The 25,848-nt window shown below is 36.1% G+C and overlaps 1 protein-coding gene across 1 annotated transcript; it reads left to right on the top strand.

Annotated features, from left to right (window-relative positions):
* Positions 1 to 18,892: 18,892 nt before the first annotated feature.
* On the top strand, positions 18,893 to 25,482 carry LOC103039568 (transcription factor Sox-9). Its single transcript, XM_007241020.4, has 3 exons — positions 18,893 to 19,763; positions 20,725 to 20,972; positions 21,964 to 25,482. The coding sequence occupies exons 1-3, from the start codon at positions 19,345 to 19,347 to the stop codon at positions 22,749 to 22,751; spliced, it is 1,455 nt and encodes a 484-aa protein (XP_007241082.3). The 5' UTR covers positions 18,893 to 19,344; the 3' UTR covers positions 22,752 to 25,482.
* The last annotated feature ends 366 nt before the right edge of the window (positions 25,483 to 25,848 follow it).

Below are 25,848 nucleotides of genomic sequence, written 5' to 3'. Positions count from 1 at the left end.
GCAAACAATGTAAGATTTAATTAATAAAAAATAAAATAATTCAAAATAAAAGGATATGCAAACAGACTAAAATGTAGAGCAAAAAACAAAGAGATAAATACGTAGAATAATAAAATATAAACACAGCTTAAGAAATAAAGGACTAAAATAACCACTATTATAAAAAAGTAAATGATGGAAATAAAAGTAATAATAATAATAATAATAATAATAATAATAATAATAATAAAAATAATAATAATAATAATAATAATAATAACAATAAGTAAAAAAAAATAATGAATAAAAGGAATAAAAAAATGAAATAAAAATGTAAAAGGCCAAAAGAAAAAGCAGCAACAAAACAAATAAAAGAATGAAATTAATCAAATAAATAAAATAAAAGGGCTATATATATATATATATATAGCTGGTCAGTGGTGGTTTCTCTCCTGTAGATTCTGATTATTGAAGATTGTTGAAGGGTTAAAGGTGGATAATAAAGTATACAGAGAAACAGAACTACAGTCTGTGATTATTATACACCTGTAACTTTAACTATTTGGACATTTTGTAGCATCATTTCAGGGTGTTTTTGGCAGTACACAGTCTATTACACCAAGACCAAGAAGGCTTAGTTTAAAGAGCTTATATGAAAGGCTCTGGCCGATGCCAACGCTTCCAACTTCTCAACCACGTTTTGCCAAAAAGCTTCTGATCTTCTGTATAACAGGAGGGACAGATGTCAGCGTTTTTCTGAAGTTTGAAGAAATTCGACTTTTTCTAGGGTTAAAAACTCCCTGATCAGTTCAGGCTGAGTAAATGGCAGCAGTTCAGAAGTGTTTGGAGACCCGGAGGCCCACGATCATCACCGTCATCATGATCATCAGCGTTACCGGGCTCACGCCGTCCCGCATCTCCTCCACTGTTGACGTTTCTCCTCCGTTTCCCATTAAACCGGACCCTCCCGGGCCTCAGCGGATCAGAACCGCTCGCATGCATTTCAGCCTCCCGCCGCCCCGCCGCCCGGCTCACGCTGACCCTGTAAGTGAGAAATTCCTCAGAAGATTTCCCTTCCTTCCCCTTCAGAGCCCAGCTCAAATGAGAACCCCTGAGACTCGAACCCGGGCTGCCCACCCTTTCTGACGCCAGTCAGCAACATTCAGCAAGACCTTTCCTCAAAAATCTACAAAGAACCAAGAGGATCCTACTGGAGAACCACTCAGAGAAGAAGAGTAATAGTAGATAAGGTCATTAAAGTACGTTATAAAAACGTGTTTTGGTTAGAAGTAGAGAATCTGAGAAGCTATGTATACATAAAACATATATATTTGTTAATAATTTGGTGTATTTTTGCCACTCTAGAGGTCACTTTAGCTAGTTTTAGATTATTTTTCAGCCATAGGGGCACCAAGAAGGGCAGTTGCCCCCCCCTGCCCCCTTCTTGAATCCATCATTTTAGAGGTAACTGGAATTTGTGATAGTCAAGACATTCGGGAAGAACTTCCCTCAAAATCCACAAAGAACCACAAGGATCCTTCTAGAGTACGACTCTAGAGAATACGAATAATAGTGGTTAAAAACATTAAAGTACATTATAAAAACATGTATTGGTTAATAGAACGTTTTCTAAGTGTTACGATTAACCTTCTTAGAACAGTCAATCTGAGACATTCTTATAGTTCTTATAATGAAGTTCTTATAATGTTAAAATTGACCTGGTTACCTGTAATACACAACCCCAATTCCAGAAAATGTGAGAAGCTATCTAAAACATAAATATTTGTTAATAATTTGGTGTAGTTTTGCCACTCTAGAGGGCACTTTAGCTAGTTTTAGATTTTTTCACATCTGCAACTCCAGTTCCGAAAAAAGTTGGGACATTATTTGGAAGTATATATTAAGTATATATTAATAAAAATACAATACAGCTCTCATAGAGCTATATTTTATTCCCAATAGAACATATAACACATATCAGATGTTGTAAATTACACATTTTACCATTTTCAGGAAATTATATTGTCTCATTTAGAACTTGATGACAGAAACACATCTCATTTACCCTCGATGGCACAATGTTGCCCTCAGGCAACAAACCATCTTTTGGTTATTATTTTAATATACAGCTCTGGAAAAAATAAGAGAGCACTTAAAAATTATGATTTTCTTTGATTTTACCAAATTAAAAACCTCTGGAATATAATCAAGAGGAAGATGGATGATCACAAGCCATCAAACCACCAAACTGAACTGCTTGAATTTTTGCACCAGGAGTAAAGCAGCATAAAGTTATCCAAAAGTAGTGTGTAAGACTGGTGGAGGAGGAGAACATGATGCATAAGATGCCAAGATGCATAAAAACTCATGCAATAGGGGGTTAAACAGGACCATGTCTACTATTACATATCTCAGAAAGACAATATTAGACCAAATGCAATGCATTGTCTCGATTGGCATTGTCTTGCTGAAATATGCAAATATGCTTTGTACTGCAATCAGCTTCACTTCTAAAATATTTCACCAGTATTTGCACCATTCATTCTTTTCTCTACAGTCACTGGTTCTGGTGCAATAGAGCAGGAAGCAGCCGGTCGCGGGACTGAGCACCTGAGTAGAGATGGACGGTAACTTTAGAGTTTTAATTACAGGTACCCGACATAATGCTACATAAGGGGGAGGGAAGTGGGCGTCACCCATAAGTCATATGAGTCACGGCACATCATCAGGACAGACTAGAAAAAACTGACTGAACTGGCTGAACTCTACTTAAAACCACCACATGTACACAAATTTCCATTAACCCCTACAATAGTGAACTCAAAAGGGGGGGCAGGGAGGGCAACTGCCCTTCTTGGTGCCCTCATGGCTGAAAAAGCATGGCAAAAGTGCCCTCTAGAGTGGCAAATAGACACAAAAATGCAGTTTTATCTTCATTAATTCACACAAAAAAGTACAGATTTGAACTTAAAAGAGTATAAAGCTTGTCATTGGGGTAAACCTTATAAAAAAGGTACAATAGAGCAATTTTCAGTAAAAATCCTATTTTGTTCCAAAAACCCAAAACATCATAAATATTATAAATATCATAATCAACTGAATATGTGTCAATAACTACTGGATGATCCAAAATCATCTGGCTTTCAAATAAAACATGTATCATTAAAATATATATTGTTTATTAGGACAGAGATACAGAATACAGAATGTAAATGTAGAGCATTTATTTGCAGAAAATTGAGCTTTCAGACCTCAAATAAGGCAAAGAAAACAAGTTCATATTCATAAAATTTTAAGAGTTCAGAAATCAATATTTGGTGGAACAATCCTGTTTTTTAATCACAGTTTAATCATGCATCTTGGCATCATGTTCTCCTCCACCAGTCTTACACACTGCTTTTGGATAACTTTATGCTGCTTTACTCCTGATGCAAAAATTCAAGCAGTTCAGTTTGGTGGTTTGATGGTTTGTGATCATCCATCTTCCTCTTGATTATATTCCAGAAGTTTTCAATTTTTAAATCATTTTTTTACATTTATTTATTTTTTTATGTTCTTGTCTTTTACTGTTTTTTACAAGCATGCAACTGCCACTCACTGATACACTCTAACATCCACCCCCACAAACACCACCCCACCCCCACCAGCACCACCCATTCAGCCAACTCCAGACACATTCCTGAGTCACTGAGCAAAGTCTGTGCCCGCAGTGGAAAAACCAGACAGTTGTTAATCTGGAAGGGAATATTTCGTACCCCGGTGCCTCGCCAAAAGCCGCTGCTCGCCGGTGTCATCGCCTAATTACGCCGCGTCAGAGCTGCCGAGAGGAGGTCGAGTGACGGGACCGAATTACAGCTCTTCCTCCCCGGGTCCAGGATCAGGTCTTCAAACACAACTCAGTCAAAACCGATCCGTCTGCTCCGTACCCAAAACCCACAGCAGAACCCGGGCAGCCGGCCAACCGGGAGTAAGCTCATCCGTCCAATCACACACACACACACTTAGAGCGGCGACACCGACAGGATCCCTGGCAAACCCAATAAAACTCGATTCAATCACACTCCCTTCCCCTCGCGCCAAAAGTCGCACGCGCTCCTCTCACGTATTCACTCTCAGTAAATCGGGGACGACAATTTCCTCCAACCAGTAACACTAGAATGCAGAAGTGAGACGTCCTGGAGGCTCTAGGTCTCCACTGCTGGGCTTCCACGATTACACATTGCTCCTGCAGAGCAGAGGCCGTCAATCCAACCATCTATACACCAATAATCCACCATCAATCTACCATAAATCCAATCATCTATCCACCATTTATCCACCATCAATCTACCATAAATCCAATCATCTATACACCAATAATCCACCATCAATCTACCATCAATCCAATCATCTATCCACCATTTATCCACCATCAATCTACCATCAATCCAATCATCTATCCACCATTTATCCACCATCAATCTACCATCAATCCAATCATCTATCCACCATCTATCCAATCATCTATCCATCATTTATCCACCATCAATACAACATCTATCCACCAATAATCCACCATCAATCTACCATCAATCCAATAATCTATCCACCATCTATCCAATCATCTATCCACCATTTTTCCACCATCAATCCACCAACAATTCACCAATAATCCACCATCTATCCACCAATAATACACCATCAATCCACCATCTGTTACACCTTCTACTGTATCCACCATCTATTCACTATCTATTCAGCATCAATCTACCATCAATACATCTTCTACTTTATTCACCATCTATCCACCATCAATAAACCTTCAACTGTATTCACCATCTATCCACCATCAAAGCACCTCCTACTGTATCCAATCATTTATCCACTATCAATCCACCATCAATCCAACTTCTATCCAATCGTCTATCCACCTTCTATCCACCATCTATCAAATCATCTATCCACCATCTATCCACCATCAGTCCACCATCAATCCACCATCAATACACCTTCTACTGTATCTACCATCTATCCACCAACCCATCATGCATTTCACCCATGATCTGTGGAAGATGGATAAAAAGCACCCTTTAAGAATGGGTCCAAAAAGAGTTTTGAAACACTTGAAAAACTTACAGCAAGCAAGGCAAGCAACATTTAAACCATACTTAAAGCAAAGAGAAAAATGCTTTAAAATGTTTTCTTTAAAAATCGATACTAAATAATCAGCATTAAAGATGTGGTGAATGGGTCCGGATCAATAACCAACATTTGGACCAACAGACCGAATGCAGACCTCCTAAAAATTTGGGTGGGTCCTCAAAAAGTGTTTTTTGGATCAAATCTATAGAAAAACCTCTAGTTGACATTGTTAATCCAAAGTAAACTAAACAGAATCAGTGGTTTATTGAAAGAACCATTCTTTGTAAACAAGTTTGCTTTCAGGTATATTGCTATAAACCACAATTTGGACCAGATAACCAAAAGAAAGGTCTTGAATGGACCCATCTCCATAAAAGTTGTGCTGTAAGATTTTCTGGGAAACACTGCACTGACTTTGGACTTTGGACACAGTGGATCAACACCAGCAGATGACAGACATGTCTCTCCAAACCATCACTGATTGGTGAAACTTCACAATAGACCTCGAGCAGTTTGGACTGTGTGTCTCTCCACTCTTCCTCCAGACTCTGCTCCCTTGATTTACTTTAAATAAAATGTAAAATTTACTGATGATCAGTGATGGTTTGGAGAGTCATGTCTGTCATCTGCTGGTGTTGATCCACTGTGTTTTATTATCAAGTCTAAAGTCAGTGCAGTTTGGTTTTGCCACAAAATCTTACAGCACTTCATATCTTACAGCTTTCCTCTGCTGATAACAGCTTTTATGGAGATGCAGATTTCATTTTTCAGCAGGACTTGGCCCACTGCCCACACTGCCAAAAGTACCAATTGGTCTTATACTGCATAATATTCAAATTGTCTGAGATACTGACTTTTTCACTGAGGTTTTTATTGGCTGTAAGCCATAATCATCAACAATAAAATACATAAAAATACCTTAAAATAGATCAATTCGTGTGTTTAAGGTTAAGAACGTTACCATTGGTTACAATGTCACTTTTGAGAGTTTTATGGATGTTCTCTGTTGTCACATCCAACCCACTTAACTACCTCACACTCATAAACCCATAGAAGAATCCATAGCCTGCGGCGTTCAGATGAAAAGATCTTTTCTTCTCCATGGACTCAGCATGGAGGCTGTAATGGCCAAAAGTAGAGCAGAATGAAGGAGTGATGACAACTGACCACTAACTCGAATATTGAATATTACGTAGCTCCTTAACCCTCCAATAAGACGTCACATGAGAAGTCCTAATCCAACCCCAGGTCTCTGTTAGCTCTGTTAGTCCTGGACCTCCACCCTCACCCACCAGGTCTCTCTTTTTCCCAGAGTACCAGCCTGAGGTATAAAAAGAGCAGTTCTCGTAATCAGCCTGAGTTTCTAAAGAAAGTTCGTAAATCTCATTAGGTCAAATGAGACGCTTCGGCCACTTAGCGAGAGTCTGGGGACCAATGGGAGGGAAGCCTCGGCTGCATATTCCGGGGGATTTTAGCATTAGAGCGCGGCGATGGGATTATTTCAGTTCTGAGATATTTTTGGTGCAGCGGGGAAAGGGGGGGGGGGGGTGACCTCGCGAACAATGGAACAATTGAGAAGGTTTACAACAGTATCAGATTTCTGAGAGAGCAGAGCCAAGTTTATCATTTTATAAATCCTATTTCGAGGACAAAAGGGAAAAAAAGAATCTGCAGGAGATTATATAACTCAAATCGAGTGTATAAGGGTAAATACTGCTCCCTCTAATTTGTTTGTTGTTGCTGCCCAACGTGTTAAAAATTATGAGTTTGTTTGATTTTACCAAATCGAAAACCTCTGGAATATATAATTAAGAGGAAGATGGATGATCACAAGCCATCAAACCACCAAACTGAACTGCTTGAATTAATAAAGTTATCCAAAAGCAGTGTGTAAGACTGGTGGAGGAGAACATGATGCCAAGATGCATAAAAAATGTGATTAAAACCAGGGTTATTCCACCAAATATTGATTATTTCTGAACTCTTAAAACTTGAATATGAATATTATCTTGTTTTCTTTGCATTATTTGAGGTCTGAAAGCTCTGCATCTTTTGCATTTTTTTTGTTATTTCAGCCATTTCTCATTTCCTTTAAATAAATGCTCTAAATGGCAATATTCTTTTTATCTGAAATTTGAGAGAAATGTTGTCTGTAGTTTATAGAATAAAACAACAATGTTCATTTTAATCAAACATAAACCTATAAATAGCAAAATCAGAAACCAGCATTATCTTACAGTGGGTGGGTGTGGGGTTGGAGGTTTGTAATAGTCTGGGAGGTCACAAAAGACACCAGGGTAACTTCTAAGCAACTGAAGGCCTCTCTCTCATTGGCTAATGTTACTGTTCTGAAGGCATGAAGTCCTCTTTTACATTGGCTAATGTTAATGTTAATGTTAATGAGTATACCATGTACAGCCTATTTAATAACCATTAATAAACTTCTTTATGAACTATTTATTAATACTTTATGAAAAAGACAGGTTTATTTGGGGTTTTAGGTTTGTAATAGTCTGTGAGGTCACAAAAGAGACCAGGGTAACTTCTAAGCAACTGAAGGCCTCTCTCTCATTGGCTAACGTTAATGTTGAGGACCAGTGATATCAGTTTTCTCTAAGCAGAAAACAGCATTATCTCACAGTGGGTGGGTGTGGCATACCTGTCAAGTCTCCCGTTTTGGCCGGGAAACTACCGTATTTTACTCCTCTTTCCCGCCGTCCTCCCGTATTAGTATTTTCCCGTAAATTTCCCGTATTATACTAAATAAAAAAATATATAGGCCACAGGCGACAATGCACTGACCGCTGTGTGTCTCTTAACCAATCGTGGTGCCGGTTCAAGGAGAAAGTCACGCCTTTCAGGAGAAACAGCCAATCAGCTAGCTGGTTTTGCGGAGCGCAGTTTAGTGTGCGGGAAGCCCCGCCCCTCCCCTCGCTGTGAGTTCAGGCAGCTAGTCGGAGCAGCTGTCGTTAAAACTAATCTGGATATACGGAGATTTTTCTAAAAGAAAGGTAATTAACCATGTAAACTGTGATGAGATTGTTTCTGATAGCTGGTTAAAAAGACTCTTCTCTGAATCAAAACATAAATTAAACCCACTGTGTGCTTAATAAAATACAGCTTGTGACTCAGTTAGCTTAACTTTAGAATTAGCTAGATAGATATTCAGGGTTTGAGAAAAATCTACACATATATATATAATGCCCTGCCCTGATGTGCCTGATCAGCCAATAACTATCATTTCCAAACTCTATTAGTTCAGGGCTAGTTTTAGGGTTTGTTAGAATTTGTTTAAATCTCAAGTATTGTGGTAATGTATTATAATGTAATGTAATGTATTATTTAGAAGGGGTAGAAGAGATGGTTGAGCTGGAGAGAGAGAAAATGTGGAGAGGGCTGAAATTAACTGAACTGATCAGGAGTGGACTGAACGATAGAAAGAAGTATTAATGAAAGATTATTAATTGTGTAGGCCCCTTAGGACTATTATTTACTTATGGAATATATCTGATCCATGTCCTTCTTGTAAATTTGTGCACCCTTCAATTTCAATTTTAAATCTATTAAATAAATAATAAAAAAAAAAAAAAAAAAAAAAAAAAAAAAATATATATATATATATATATATATATATATATATATATATATATATATATATTTATTTTTTTCCCCTCGTTTGGGCTGTTGGGGCGGTGGAAAAAAACCCTTACTTTTAAGTCCAAAACTTGACAGGTATGGTGTGGAGGTTTGAAGGTTTGGAGATTTGTTTTTTTTTTTGATGGAGTGGTTGGTGAGATTCTGTCGGGGAGGTGTGAGAAGGTTGGGGGGGCAGATTAAGCCCCGCCCTCTGAAGGTGTTGGGTCAGTGATAAGTCCTGTTTAAACGTCACCCTCTGTAAAATGCTATGTGTCAACAGCAGCCCATGTCCCGGCCCTCTGAACCGGCCAGAGTTACTCATCAATCACTGCGGCCAACTCCAATCTGAGAGCGGGACCTGACCGCAGGACCCAAACCCCCGACACGTAGAGTCCTGACCTGAGATCAGTGGATGGAGACGGGGGATCAGACCCCCTCCTGCAGAATGTGATGTACTGGGAAGCTGCTGGTGTTCAGAGAAAGTCTCAGACAGGTGCAAAGTCATTTCTCAACAGTCCAGACCTTCCATAGCTCCCATTTCTGCTTTCTACTGACCAACACTAGAAAATAAAGCGCTAGTTATAAAAATATAGGCCAACTTTTTTTCAAACCTTATTTTTAGATATAATTGTTTGTAAGCTTATTTTTAAATAGAATTTTTACAAAAAATGTCAAACTGACATTATTTAACCCCTTTTTATAGTAGCCATAAAGTGCAATTTCCACCTATTATGAGGGTCCCTCTATTCAGCTTAGAATAAGGTTTTAAAAAACATACTGTACGTATGTGGTTAAAATGGAACAATTGGTTGTCACTATTTGGTAAATTAAATAACCCTTTATTGTCTGTTTATATGGAGACAAACATCCTATAGGTTTCCTTCAAAATAAAAGAAATACAATACAAATTTTAGCTCAATTGACCAAACCACTGTTCCAACATTAAATAAGAATCTACAATATATACTGTAGGTAGCATACCTATATATAGCAATATATATATATGATGAGTTTCTTTAATTTTTACCAAAATAAAAACCTCTGGAATATAATCAAGAGGAAGATGGATGATCACAAACCATCAAACCACCAAACTGAACTGCTTGAGTTTTTTTTTTGCACCAGGAGTAAAGCAGCATAAAGTTATCCAAAAGCAGTGTGTAAGACTGGTGGAGGAGAACATGATGCCAAGATGCATGAAAAAAAAAACTGTGATTAAAAACCACCAGGGTTATTCCACCAAATATTGATTATTTCTGAACTCTTAAAACTTTATGAATATGAACTTGTTTTCTTTGCATTATTTGAGGTTATGAAAGCTCTGTGTCTTTTTTGTTTTATTTCAGCCATTTCTCATTTTCTGTAAATAAATGCTCTAAATGAGAATATTTTTATTTGGAATTTGGGAGAAATGTTGTCTGTAATTTATAGAATAAAACAACAATGTATACCTAACTTTAGGTACTTGTTTTTCTCCTTTACAGTAGTTATCCAGTATATTTCCAGATTGAAAGAGACAGACAGAAAATAGAAACATACATAGACAGAAAAACAGTCAGAGATTCCATGGACATAACCTTTAACCTCTGTCGGACAGCTGGGTGAGAACTGTAGGATCTGAGACGTTTGAGCAGCAACATAAATAAACAGACGCAGTTCAGACATCCTTCAGTGTTTCATAAATAAACACATAAATAAAAAGAAAATAAATAAACTACTAGTAAAACGTTTTTACAAACGTTAAATGTAGTTTTTAGTTTTTATTATTTAATATTTACTACATTGTAGATTAATACTAAGCTCATCCAAACTATGAAGAAATCCATATAAAATTATTTAGTAAAAAAAGCATTAAACAAACCAAAATTATTGTTATATATTTTAGATTCTTCAAAGTAGCTCCTCTTTGCTTAGATGACAGTTTTGAACGTCTCTGCTGGATTTTCTCAGTCAGTTTTATGAGGTATAGTCACCTGGAATTCAGGCTTTCAGTTAACAGCTGTGCTGAACTCATCAAGAGTTAATTACTTGAATTTCTTGTCTCTTAATGTTAAAGTTTAAGAGCATCAGTTGTAAAGTAGTGAAGAGGTAGAGTTGGTTAAATCATTAAAGAAAAAATACATTATTGTGGGTTAACCATATGATTAAAATTATCTTGCTTTAAGTGGCATTTAGCATTTTTTAAGAATTAGCCTTTTATTTTTAGTTACTTAGTGTAATTAGTGTGATATTACTCTATACACTATAAATACTTACATACTATAGGCCGTATCATACATCCTGCAGAAGGCACGTCGTGATGCTCATTGCTATCTTACACCCCATTAAGAGTCTATTTTCACACCTTGTGCCCGTGCTGTTACAACAGCTTCAGCGTTTAGGGATAAATCTATACTGATGGGCATGGTGTGGAGGTCTGGAAGTGAGATGTGTTCAGGTAAATTTCTGGAGTGTTTCTATTCTGCTGGTAGAAAACACACGAGCTCCACTGGCTGATTAAAACCCTGACAACAGTCAACAGTCAGCTGCCCAATCCTATCTTAGCCATGCACACACATATGGACACAAATCCAGCTTTTAACTCAACAATAAACAGAATAAAGAATAAAACAACATTGCTTTTCTCTTAAATGATTCATAATATATTATCATTTATTTTGTAAACAGACCAAGTCTCACTGTCTCAACACATGGACGGCATGTAATACGTTATTTTTAGTTTACTAGTATAAAGAATGTATTACATGCCGTCCATGTGTTGGAACAGTGTAATATGTGTGTTTAAACTAAAAATATTAAAATTTCAGGAATTATAATATATTATGTATAATAAATTATTTTAGTAATATTATTTATTTATTTAAGTAATTGTAATTAGGTAATATTGTATGCAGAAATTAATTAAAGTTTACTAAAAGAAAGGATTGATTTAGTAAAAATAAATGTAGTAAAGTTTAATAAAAGAAAGGATTGATTCAGTAAAAATAAATGAAGTAAAGTTTAATAAAAGAAAGGATTGATTCAGTAAAAATAAATGAAGTAAAGTTACTAAAAGAAAGGATTGATTCAGTAAAAATAAATGAAGTAAAGTTTAATAAAAGAAAGGATTGATTCAGTAAAAATAAATGAAGTAAAGTTTACTAAAAGAAAGGATTGATTCAGTAAAAATAAATGAAGTAAAGTTTAATAAAAGAAAGGATTGATTCAGTAAAAATAAATGAAGTAAAGTTTACTAAAAGAAAGGATTGATTCAGTAAAAATAAATGAAGTAAAGTTTACTAAAAGAAATGATTGATTTAGTAAAAATAAATGAAGTAAAGTTTACTAAAAGAAAGGATTGATTCAGTAAAAATAAAAGAAGTAAAGTTTACTAAAAGAAAGGATTGATTCAGTAAAAATAAATGAAGTAAAGTTTACTAAAAGAAAGGATTGATTCAGTAAAAATAAATGAAGTAAAGTTTACTAAAAGAAAGGATTGACTTAGTAAAAATAAATGAAGTAAAGTTTACTAAAAGAAAGGATTGATTCAGTAAAAATAAATGAAGTAAAGTTTACTAAAAGAAAGGATTGATTCAGTAAAAATAAATGAAGTAAAGTTTAATAAAAGAAAGGATTGATTCAGTAAAAATAAATGAAGTAAAGTTTACTAAAAGAAAGGATTGATTCAGTAAAAATAAATGAAGTAAAGTTTATTAAAAGAAAGGATTGATTCAGTAAAAATAAATGAAGTAAAGTTTACTAAAAGAAAGGATTGATTCAGTAAAAATAAATGAAGTAAAGTTTACTAAAAGAAAGGATTGATTCAGTAAAAATAAATGAAGTAAAGTTTACTAAAAGAAAGGATTGACTGAAGTTCAGTTCTCTTATTTACTCTGTGTAACTCTATTTAAGTCTTGAAACCGAGTTGAAGTTACTTAAATTTATTTGAAATTAAATTTACTTAAAAAAAGCAAATGTAGAAAGTTGTGAAACTTTTTTTCAAGTAAATTTTACTCGTTGTTTTTTCAGTGCAGGCTGAGTAAACTGTGGGCAGGCTGGTTCTGCAGGGTACAGCGGGTCACGGCTCCGCCCCGGATCACTCGGCGGGTCTTGGGAAACTTCTCAGCTCCACCTCGAGCCCCAGCGTCAAAAACCGGACCTAAACAGTAGGAGTCAACTGTTAAATCACGCCTGCTGTCTGCCCGCTCGCTCTGACCGCGCCGCCGTGAGCCGGGTGGGCGGGGCTACGCTGCTGATGGGGTGTTTGTGTGTTTGTGCTTCTCAAGCGCCGTCAATTAAAACGTGTGTAATTGATGCTGTAGGATCTGTTCACACACGCTGCCATAAAGACGTTCACAAAACAACGTCAGAAAACAAAGCTTGTGGTCGTTGTAAAATAGTGAAGAGGTAGAGTTACAGGTATACAGTGAATAGTAAATATTTGAGTAATGTTCTAATCCAGGTTATGAGAAGCAACAACTACTCAACTAAATAAAGAAAAGGTTTTTTTTAAATGTCTTTAACTCTAGAACACTAACGTTAAAATTAGTATCAGCATCTCTAACGTTGGGTTTACACTGTATAACAAGTTATGAAACCCTTTTTTAATTTTACAACGTACAACATCTTATAAACTTTAAAAAAAGGTATTGTGGATGACCCTATAAAAAAGCAGAAAAGATTATTGGAAAATCAGGTAATCCTTAACAGGATAGATAGATAAAAAAAAAGACCATCAAAAATGTTATAATGATGAAACTGGCACTCATCAGGATCAAGCCAGGAAAGAAAGAGTACAAGAGAGTTTCATTAACAGTTAATTAACAGTACTTAAGACAGAAAATCTCAACTACTTAATAATTTACACTAAAATACCTTATTAATCATTCAGGGTCAGGTCTTAACTAGTGTTAACTAATTAGTATTTAGTTGACATTACTTAACCATTTAATAATGTTTATTACTGTTGAAAATACTGTTAATTGTGGCCCTTATTGTAAAGTATCCTATATTCTGTTAAGATATAGCACATTATTTCAAAAACTATATTTATATATATGCTATTTTTTCACGATTTATGAACATATTACTATTGCATTGTTCGATATGTATACTATTTTATTGTTGTTTACTGTCATTAGGTTGGGATATAATGGGATCAATATATATATCTATCTCTCTATCTATGCCAAACAAATGTTTCCGGTACTACTAAAACAACAAAGCATAACTATAAAATTGACAAATTATAGAATTACACATATTAAACATATTATTGTGTACACAAACAATAATAATAATAATACATAACATACAATGTCTGCAATATTAATGATTAATTACTCTATTACACTGCAAAAAAATACCAAAAATTAGACAAAATATATATGTAACTTTCCTTAGTAAGATTTCTTAAAACAAGCAAATAACATAGTCTTAAAATGAGTGAAATAAGACTTAAATCAAGGTAAACAAAAGGAAAAAAAAACATTTTGTTGCTTAAATTTAAATTTACTGGTTCCTTTTTGAGCTTATTTTATTTTTATCTATTTAAACTTGTGTATTTCTCTCAGTTACAACAGAGCTGAATATTTGCAATGATTTTCAGTATTAGGAACATGTGATTGTAATGTAATATGTAGCTAGTCACAGCCGTGTAATTACATAACAAACAAGAGCTATTAAAGAGACTTCTTATTTCACACAAACTATTGTATGTGAAAAACTCACTATATTACACAAAATCAACATTAATGCACATGTATAATTGCATAAACTGTAATTAATCTGTACCAATATTTACTTGTAACCAGTAGTTACACAGTTATCGCAAGGGTAATTAACATGTAACTACACAGTTATAAGACACACTTAATATAAAGTGGGACCAATCGATGACTGGTCAGGTGTCCCGGTAGCTCTGTCCCTATAGTAAAGTAAGTTTTGCGTAACTCTGGTTCGTTGATTGTGTGTGTGTGTGTGTGTGTGTGTGTGTGTGTGTGTTGGGGGGGGGGGTGTTCTGGCTGAGAGTGGCCTCTGGCCGTAGCTGTCAGTGCTAACAGAGTGGTGACGGTGGTGGGGGACATGCTCTACTGGAGGGGCTGTATGGAGTAACTGCTGGTCCAGCTGACAGGCTAATCAGCCTCTGCTTCTCATTAAAACATAAGGTCAGGAAGTAGCCTAGCGTTCAGCACCAACTACCCCACCGCCTGCTCACTCCAGCCGGAGTATTCTGATATTTACGACTCGATTTTTAATTCTGATACAGCGAGACGCACATCAAACGTTCAGCTTAGTTATTCTTATTATTAATACATGTAATAAACAACATTATTTATGTGAGTAATAAACATTGCTAAACAGATGTCACGTCTATTAAAAAACAGCTTTACATCTATTTACAACCAGCTATGGCTATTAATCTTACACTTACACTTAAATACACTGAAATATTTAGAATGGAGATTTGATTTTACTCTACAATTAACTTTTTTTAACTCCTGTCTGATTGTTTTATTTATTTATAGGTTTATGTTTGAGTAAAATGAGTAAAACATTGTTGTTTTATTCTATAAACTACGAACAACATTTCTCCCAAATTCCAAAAAAAATATTAGAGCATTTAGAGCATTTATTAGCAGAAAATGAGAAAAAGATGTAGAGCTTTCAGACCTCAAATAATGGAAAGAAAACGTTTTAAGAGTTCAGAAATCAATATTTGGTGCAATAACCCTGTTTTTTAAACACAGTATTCGTGCAGTTTTTGTGGCATCATGTTCTCCTCCACCAGTCTTACACACTGCTTTTGGATAACTTTATGCTGCTTTACTCCTGGTGCAAAAAAAATTCAAGCAGTTCAGTTTGGTGGTTTGATGGCTTGTGATCATCCATCTTCCTCTTGATTATATTCCAGAGGTTTTCAATTTGGTAAAATCAAAGAAACTCATCATTTTTTAAATCTCAGTTTCATTGTATCTGTCAAAAATTATTTATTTTTATTTCTTATAGTTCAATTTTAATTGTCATTCTTGACTTTTAAGGACTAGATATTAAATGTGCCTTTGCCAGCACAATTAAGAGTATTGGAATTCATCAGGTACATGTCTTATGATATATACATATAATAATAAACTATATGTCCAAATATTTGTAGACATCCCTTCTAATAAGTGCATTTCTTAGTATTTTTAATATTGCAATCACAGGTAACACTTTAATATAAGGATGCATTAATTAACAATACATTGCAAACATTTATCTAAAAATGTATGACTTAATTTTTATTCTGATAAAACAAGTAAAACATCAAACATTTAGCTTAAAAATAGTCTCGTTACTCCTCATTCATTTCAGCTCATTTTCATTCATTTCTATCCAGATAAATCTCTCCATCCAGATAGAGTGAATCTGATTGTGATTGGATGTAGAGAAGTATAAACACACACCATTCCAAATCCCTATTGGTTTATACTGTGATCCATCATACCTGCACATGCCCTTTTTTTATATTACTTCTTTTACTTTTATACTTTTTTTAAACACTTTTACTTAAAGAGTACAAAGCATGAGTTGATGCTTCTTCAACTATGCTTCTTGAACAAATATATATCAACAATCATATATTGCATGTTGATGCTATATGTTTATATGTTTTGAGTAAAAAGGGGGTCGAGGGGCTGCTGGGGGATGGCGGCTCCATCTGCAATGGATTAGTCACAAAATTTCAGGTAGCCTCCTCCAGCCCATGTGTTCCCCACATTAGCCTGAAAATCACATTTCCACAACATTACTAACTCAAATAAACACGAGGCCTCGGCCGACATCACCCACAATCAAAAATCAGACCAGTGCTCTCATCAGCATACGAACAACAATCTCAAAACAATAGAAATAACAATAATCATGTTAAAAAAGACACATTGTGAAGTCAAATACTGAACTAATGTCACTTTTACTACTAAAAACAGCAAAGCAAAACTATTAAAATGACAAAATAATGATTAAAATAAAAATAATAAGTGTTAAATGCATTTTTGTGTACACAAACAATAAATAATATACAAAATCTGCAATAATAAGAATTAATTATTCTATTACACTTTAAAAAAAAAACATGTGAATTTCTTAAGAAAAAAACTTCGCAAATCTCAAAAGTGAAGTGAAGTAAGATTTAATATCAAGCTAAAAAAAAACACTTGTTTTACTTGGCCTAAATTTAGACACAAGAATCAGAATAACTTCACTAATTACATTTTGTGCTTATTTTTATTTCAGAGTTTTTAAAATAAAGTGAAAATGCCCTAATTATTCCTAAAATCTAAAATAAGCAACATAATCTTACCCTTACACAATGCTTAGTTAGACAAAAAGTAACTTTTTAGAGAAAATTTAGATTTATTGCCCTGAAATTGTTAAAATGAGATCATTTTGTGTATAGCAATGTAACAAATAGTGATAGCTATGCTAATTACATGTAGATTCGTTTAAGTTATATAAATAGCAAGTAAACGCTATTTAAATACTAATACCACTTACAACAGCTACAGCTCCACCCTTCTCATACTCATACTACTACTGTACTAACACTCCTTTTTAATGATGGAATTTTGAACTCAAATACATTTTTCATTAAAAAAAAATAATTAAAACATTATGCTTGAACATCATCAATCATCATACCTGTTTTATGATATGTATCTCTACTTTTGCATTGTGTTTAATGTGTTCAACTGTTTTAATTTTATTTTAAGAAATAAAAGAATGAAAGAAAGAAAGAAAGAAAGAAAGAAAGAAAGAAAGAAAGAAAGAAGGAAGGAACCTCCCGTCATTCGTTTATTGATTCAGTCATTCTATCATCATTTCTAAAAGTCAAGTACAAAAATAAATAAATAAACAAACAAACAAACAAACCAAAAAATATTATAAAGGTGTCAGAAATGTTTTAGACCGCACGAGGCTTTAAATAAACTCTTTATTCTGTTTATTATAACACTCAATCAATATATTCATACCTCATTTATCAGAAAACACTGATTCTAAACGCGTCCAGACTGATGTTTAAGCTTTTGCGGCTTTCGGACGCTTTTCTGGAAGTTTAACCCTCTCCTGATGCCTGGAGTGAGTTTCTGAACTCATGTCGCCCCCTATCGCTCCCAATGTGGAAAAATACAACATTAAACCAACTTCAAAACCCACGTGCGCTGCTGCACTGTCTACAAACTCAGGGTCATAAAAAGGAAAACTTTGGACAATTGAAATCAATATTAAAAAAATCAACCAAACAATCGGTCAACCATATAAATGAAATTGAAATTGAAGGAACTTTGATATAAAATTCCGTGATACCAGTGAGCTGGCTGGATTATATATGTTTTGTAGCCTATTTTTAAATGTGAGTGTTTTTGCTTCTTCTGCAACTTATCAAAAAAATAGATTAAAGCAAAACCGCACGTTCCTAAAGACGAAATTAGTCTGCATTTAAGATTGATCGCTCAAATTGAACGGTCAAAGGGAACGATCTAGGATCAGTTAAATATTCAGTGTCTAAACTACACTATATAAAATATATAACACTGAACAATAAAATATGTTCAGATTAAGCTCGTTATGATTTTTTTAGACCACCCAATAAATAGTATGCACTCTTTTTGATTGTACCGTTTTGATGACTGCTGGTCTATACGTCTGATGATCTATAAACTTGATTGATCTAGAATTTTTTTCTTATTTAATCTGCAAACTAGGACTAAAAATGTAAATTAAGATATTAAATAATTATTTTTTTAATGTGATTTAAGTTATTTTAGAGTTTGGATTATATTGTATGTTTTCCTTATTTGATCTGCAAACTATGACTAGAACTTTAAAGCAAGATATATAGGTTATAACGTTGTTTAAATGTGATTTGAGTTATTTTAGAGTTTTGATTATTTTGCATGTTTTAATGTGATTTATATAATACATAGGGGTTTGTTGCGGCATGTCCAAATAATTTAGGTTGCTTTGCTTTACTTTGTCAAACCGTGCAACAGAAAGAGAGAGAGAGAGAGAGAGAGAGAGAGAGAGAGAGAGAGAGAGAGAGAGACAGAGAGAGAGATAGACCAGCGAGCTCAAATGCAAGCCCCGCCCCCCCGTGCCTGCAACTGGTCTATATAAAGCGCGAGCGGCAGGAGTGCGTTAGTGTGTCGCGTGTGTGTGTTCAGACGCACGAGCGGAGGATTTCCTTCTTTCCCACAACTTACTTTGACTTACTTTTGATCGTTCTGAAGACAGAAGAAGAGTCGCAGTGCAGTCGGCGAGTGACTTTGATGTGTACGCGTTTAGATGTTTTGTCAAAACATTTTTTTTGCACGGAAAAAAAGAAAAGTATCTTTCTGCATGGGACCAGCGCGCGAGCCTCACTGCTGAGAGCGCGCGTGCACGAGAAAAAAATACAACAGCAACAAACAAACAAGAAAATTCCGACAACGGACTTTTGCGACGTTTTTACCTTACCGCTTTTTTAATTAGCGCGCGCGCAGATATTTAGCGCACAGATTGTGCTTTTTTTCTTTTTGCATTTGTTGTTTTTCTGCACGCTCCGTGCGCACGAGGATCTCTTCCCCCTAAGTTTCTACGCATTTTTTTCGTATGAATCTCCTCGACCCCTACGTGAAGATGACCGACGACCGGGACAAGTGTCTCCGCGACGCCCCGAGCCCCGGTATGGATTCCGAGGACTCCGGCGCCGCCTCCCCGTGCCCGTCCGGTTCGGGCTCGGACACGGAAAACACGCGGCCAACCGACATCCACGACGATTTTAAGAAGGACGATGAGGAAAAGTTCCCCGTCTGCATCCGGGACGCAGTGTCGCAGGTGCTGAAGGGCTACGACTGGACGCTCGTGCCCATGCCGGTGCGCGTTAACGGCTCGAGCAAGAACAAGCCGCACGTGAAGAGACCGATGAACGCGTTTATGGTGTGGGCGCAGGCGGCGCGGAGGAAGCTTGCGGACCAGTACCCGCATCTGCACAACGCGGAGCTCAGCAAGACCCTGGGAAAACTGTGGAGGTAAGCCCCCTTTATTCATTCATCAATTACTAAATCCTACTTTTATCTTCAGAACATCTAAAACCTCAATTTTTCACCCAAAAAAAGTTTTAAAAAAGTTTCACAAAAGTTAAATCTTATTTTTTGCGTGTTTTAGGTAATTTAAATTTAATCTTACTTGGCAAAGAGAGAAAAAAGAGAGAGAGAGTCCAGTGTGTTGCTTGCTTAACCAATTAGGAATAATATTTTTATTTATTTATTTATGTATTATTTTTTCCACCACCACCCTCCTTCCCCAATTCGAAGTTCAACTTTTACAGCTTTATTTACAATCACATCTTACTGTTGCTACTTTCAAGACATAGACAATCCTCAATCCTGAAGACATATAGCATATAGATAGTTGAACAAAATAATAATAATAATAATACAAATAATAATAATAATAATAATAATAATAATAATAATAATAATAATAATAATAATCTAGACCAAGTTTAGGTCCTAGCAGCTTCTTAAAAAATAGTTGTGCAACTTTAATGCAAAAGATGGATAACTCATGGTAAACTCTTAAATACTTTTATTTGCACATTTGCTTCCATTCCATTCCATTAAAAAACACTTGTAACTTTTGTTTCTAGTAGGGATGCACCAAATATGTGGCTTTTTAACAGAAAATTAAGAAAAAAACACCAAAAAAGAACACCAAATCAAAATCTTTGAAAAGCAATTGAAAAACAATATAATTTAAGCATTGCTCTAAAAAAGTTGTTTGTCATGTTTCATTTTGTTTAGTTCAGGAGATAGTAAGTTATCATAGCTTGACAGCTAGCTATTCACTACTGTGCACGTAATGCTATTAATAAAGTCTAGAGCAACTACCAACTACAGCGATTGTGTTATTGATATAGTAGATTATAAATAATTACTAACAATAATCTGCAATCAAAGTACTAAAATGTTATGTAATGTTTGTTCCTAGGCTGCTGAACGAAGGTGAGAAGCGCCCGTTCGTGGAGGAGGCCGAGCGACTGAGGGTTCAGCACAAGAAGGACCATCCCGACTACAAGTACCAGCCGAGGAGGAGGAAGTCGGTGAAGAACGGCCAGTCGGAGTCGGAGGACGGCGAGCAGACCCACATCTCGCCCAACGCCATCTTCAAAGCCCTGCAGCAAGCCGACTCGCCCGCCTCCAGCATGGGCGAAGTGCACTCCCCCTCAGACCACTCAGGTACGAATTAGTTACAAAAAGTTATGAACTGTTGGATTTTTTTTTTTTATTGCATGCATCAATTGCATCAGTTGCAAAAATATCTTATATCTTATGCATATTATAATATGCATTCATATGCATGTACAATTTGGGCTTCATTACTTTCAGTTTTTTCCTAAAATGATCATTTTCAATTTTGGAAAAAAACTGACAGTGCAATTTTGTGTTTTTTATGTTTTTGTGTTACAGTTGCTGAAATTTCTATTTGACTAGATTTGCTAATAAATCAGTGATTGAACTTGTCAAACTATTATTACATTTGCACTCTGTCTACTGAATTTTGAGTAAAATAAATGATTTGGGAAAGTATAAATTTAATAAAATTAGCTATTGCATAACATATTGCATGTCCTGTTATGTGAGGTATTGCAATGACAATGCTGAAATCATATATCATTCAGCCCTAATGCTACTCTATGTACCAATCTACCATGTGTTCACATCTGTGTTCATAGTGTTTTATTGGTTTAAAACATCTCAAAAATATACTTTTGCCAATGGAATCAACCCAGAATCTGCAGGCTGTACGTTGTACTGAATGGAAACTGAGAGCTCTGTAAATGATTACTGGGTTACGACGCTGATGCAACCCACCAGTTGTCTTTCCTCCACTGGTGTAACATCAATGTGAGCCCATTATATAATGGCACCATTCCCGCCTGCAGCCAATGCTCGTAAATCTTATCAGCGCTTTCTTATTTATTTTTTATTTTTTTACACAGCGTATCTTTATTTGCACACTCACTGGTTGCGTCAGAAACTGAATATATATTCGGCAGCTTAATTTAATCAGCTTTAACAACTTCACTAACTATTATGTATTGATTATGTGATGTATACTGTTGGTATACATTTATTTGCAAGCTTTTTGCTAATTATGTATGCTAAGTATGAATTTTGGCTCTAAAGACTTTACGTTTTTCGTTCTTCTTATGTTCCTTCCTAATAGGTCAATCCCAAGGTCCTCCAACGCCACCGACAACCCCTAAAACAGACCTTCCCGGCAGCAAACCAGACCTAAAGCGCGAGGGACGCCCCCTGCAGGATGGTGCCGGTCGCCAGCTCAACATCGACTTCAGGGACGTGGACATTGGTGAGCTGAGCAGCGACGTCATCTCCAACATCGAGACCATCGACGTCAACGAGTTCGACCAGTACCTGCCGCCGCACGGTCATCCGGGGCTTCCCGCCAACGCTCAAGCCTACTCAGCCAGCTACGGTCTGTCCCTCTCAGCTGGTTGGATGTCCAAGCAGCATCAGCAACAACATCAGCAGCAGCAGCCACAGCAGCCGCCACAGTCGCAATCGCAGCCACAGCAGCCACCACAGCACTCCCTGACCACGCTGACCCCGGCAGACCAGAGCCAGTCCCAACAACGCCCGACACAGATCAAGACAGAGCAGCTGAGCCCCAGCCACTACAGCGACCAAGGCCAGGGTTCTCCTCAACACGTAGCGTACGGTTCCTTCAACCTGCAGCACTTCAGCACCTCGTCCTACCCGTCGGTCGCACGCACCCAGTACGACTACGCCGACCACCACAGCAACTCGTACTACAGCCACGCCGCCGGCCAAGGCTCCGGCCTCTACTCCACCTTCAGCTACATGAGTCCGGGAGCACAGAGGCCCATGTACACCCCGATCGCCGACACCACCGGCGTACCGTCCGTGCCTCAGACCCACAGTCCCCAACACTGGGAGCAGCAACCCGTCTACACCCAGTTGTCTCGACCTTAAAAAACGAACGTTAAAAACAAAACACGCCGATCGAACAGATCAAACGGACTGGAAAAAGTTTCTATCGCCACTTTTGTTCATCGCTACCAGAGACTCCGGACTCAAGACTTTTAGTAGCCTTTAGACGCCTTGGAAGGTTCCTTCTTCGGTTCCTTCCCTGCACAAGCCAACGCAACTCAACAGAACTCAATACAACTCAATAGAACTCAACACAACTCAACACAGCTCAATAGAACACAACTCTACACAGTGCAAACAAGAAGCGGAAATCATTTAAGCAAGCAAGCAGAGCGAGGTGCAGGACTTTGACTTTTTAACATTTTTTTTTTCTTTCGTTCGTTCTTTTGTTCTTTTGTTTCATTTTGTTTTTTCCTTCTTAGAAGAAAGATATCGGAAATGGCTCCCGACAGTGCCTTTTTTTAAGCAGAAAAAGTTCGAAGCGCTCGAGTTGCGATTATATTTTTCTAGTTCTGATGAAAAAGATTGAAAACTCGCTCGAATGAGAGGAATCCTCTGTGAGGACATATCTGTTATAAATATTTTAGTATGTACTGTGTATGTATTATATCTTTCTTTATTTCTCACTCTCTCTATCGCTCAGTCTCTTTTCGTCGTTATCGTTATTGTCGTCATTGTCCACATTGTCTTTGTTTTCAGGTCAGGTTTACGCTCTTCTTCTTCTTTTACTTCTTCTTTTTCTTTTTCTGGGGAATTTGTACAAAATTTGTTTATACAAAAGAGGATGCCATAATAAGGTGGGGTTCCCCTGTTGTGTCCCTCCTCGATTGTCCCCTTAATTCACGTTTTAACTAAACTAAAACAACAATGCCTTCTCTAACACGTCCCTTTTTTTAATTTCTGTACATATACTGTATTTTAACGCCATTTCTTCTGTGTTTTAGAATCAGGCAGAGTTTATCTGATTTGCGGTGCCTAGTGTAAGCTACTTCTCAGTGATGCTAATGCTAATGCTAAAGCAGCGTCCTCAAAAATGGATCAGCCATAGCCAGAATAAGATTTAACGAAGATTTTAACAATGATTTTAATGAACATCCTGCCTTTGTGCCGTCAGTGCCTGGTGCCAGCGTAGAGATCTGTAGTGCCTCAACTCACCTAGTGCCATCACTTACCTCTATCTCTCTCTATCTGTCTATCTCTCTTAATCTGTCCACGTCTGAAGAGTCCTAAGACTTTTGGACGCTCCCTGTTGGATAAATTATCATTCCCTCAGACCCTGTTAAGTTTTTACTATTTTTTCTTTTTTAACCTCGTTAATTTATTCATTAGTATTAATTTTATTTTAAAAATAATAATTTTCATTTTTGTTATTTACTTAATTTGCCTCATTATTACATCTAATTTGATTTTTTTTTTTTGGAGAGATTCCAGTCAAATTGTGTCAAGTGGTACAAACTTTACAACTTTACTTTAACCATCTTGGGTTATTTATCATCATTCGTTGTTGTAAATGTTTCCATTTATTATAATTATTGTTTTTTTTATTATTATTTCGCATCTCTTTTGATTATCTAGTTGTGTACAGATTTCTTACAAATGTGATTGAAAAAAAACTTGATCACATTAAAAAAAAAAAAAACAGATACAACTGGATTTTTTTTGTTTTTTTTATAATTATTATTATTATTTTCTCTTTTAATTTTAACAAATAATGAATAAAATTGATTTTACTGGAGGCCGTGGCCATATTGCCATATTGTAAAGACTTTTCCTCTTTACTGAATCACCAGCGTACCTTTAAAACATGTTCTGTTCTTTATTCATTCCTGCATATGTTAGATCTCATCGACATCCTTTAATGCAAATGAATCTTTGTAAAAAAAAACACGCCATTGTCTTAAGAGAAGCTTATCTTTTGTATCATACTGTTTGCAATAAAAGTGAAAAATGGTACAGAAAATATAAAACAAACGTCTGATCTGGTTTTATTTGGTGAGAAAAGTGCACACGTTATGTTTAAAGTAGAAATGTTGGTTATCTCTACTTTTTCACACAGTTATCTGAACTTTCTGCTCCTTACATTTTATACTCCTATTTAATTTCAGCTGGTTTTCGTTCAATAAAACCCCTATCCAGATAAATCTCTCCATCCAGATAGAGTGAATTTGATTGTGATTGGATGTAGAGAAGTATAAACATATACCATTCCAACTCCCTATTGGTTTATACTGTGATCCATCACACCTGCACACGCCCCGCCCCCCCAAAACAAACTCTAGTCCAACTAAGCTTCTTTAATATATTTACATTCTACTAAATAAAATACATTCATTTTTAATAAGCATATATGCATCTGAAACACTAGAGAGGAGCCTAGTGCAAAATCCCAAATTATATTATATTATTAATATTAACATTTTAATATTTTAACATTATAGTCATTATGGCTTTTAGTAAAATGTGTTTTGGGGAGGGGCTTAGTGCACTATAGGACTCTGTGGGCATGGCTTAAGCTTTTGTTCTTAATAGCTTTATTTTTCCCCATTTTTTTCATGCATCTTAGCATCATGTTCTCCTCCACCAGTCTTGCACACTGCTTTTGGATAACTTTATGCTGCTTTACTCCTGGTGCAAAAATGCATCAGCTTGTGATCATCCATCTTTCTTTTGATTATATTCCAGAGGTTTGTAATCATTTATTAATTCATAATTCTTCTTTTTTTTACCAGAGCTGCAAACTTAAATAGTTTGTATTAAAAATATTTGTATTAAATAGTGGTGAAAATAGCATTTTTTTCTTTCCACAAGGCTTCTAGTCAATGAAGGTCTCTTGTTTTTTTGTCATGACTCACTCAATCACGTTTAATCCCCCCAACAACACACTTTCGCTCTTACTGCTGAGAGTCACGTCAGCGCCGGGGCTCGGACCGGAGCTGCTGAGGTTTAAACCAGCGCTGATGGATCGGTTTAGCTGCTGCCACTGAAGCAAATCCTGAGATCTGAGGGAGATATGATCTTGTGTAAACTGATGCATGTGCCAGCATACATTACTGTACTGAGAAACCCGCATATAAAAGACTTAAAGAGAAATCTTACTCTGGAATCCTCTAACCAGAAAATATACTGTATGTACAGTACC

The sequence above is a fragment of the Astyanax mexicanus genome, chromosome 19 (assembly GCF_023375975.1).
Source record: "Astyanax mexicanus isolate ESR-SI-001 chromosome 19, AstMex3_surface, whole genome shotgun sequence".
NCBI lineage: Eukaryota > Metazoa > Chordata > Actinopteri > Characiformes > Acestrorhamphidae > Astyanax > Astyanax mexicanus.
The sequence above is the reverse complement of the archived record's forward strand: the minus strand, read 5'-3'. Positions and strand labels throughout refer to the sequence as shown.

Bases quoted from the DNA above. Each gene is read 5' to 3' on its own strand.
- LOC103039568 (XM_007241020.4), top strand. From the start codon at position 19,345: ATGAATCTCCTCGACCCCTACGTGAAGATGACCGACGACCGGGACAAG. The intron at 19,764-20,724 runs GTAAGCCCCCTT...GTTTGTTCCTAG, and splicing joins ACCCTGGGAAAACTGTGGAG to GCTGCTGAACGAAGGTGAGA. The intron at 20,973-21,963 runs GTACGAATTAGT...CCTTCCTAATAG, and splicing joins CTCCCCCTCAGACCACTCAG to GTCAATCCCAAGGTCCTCCA.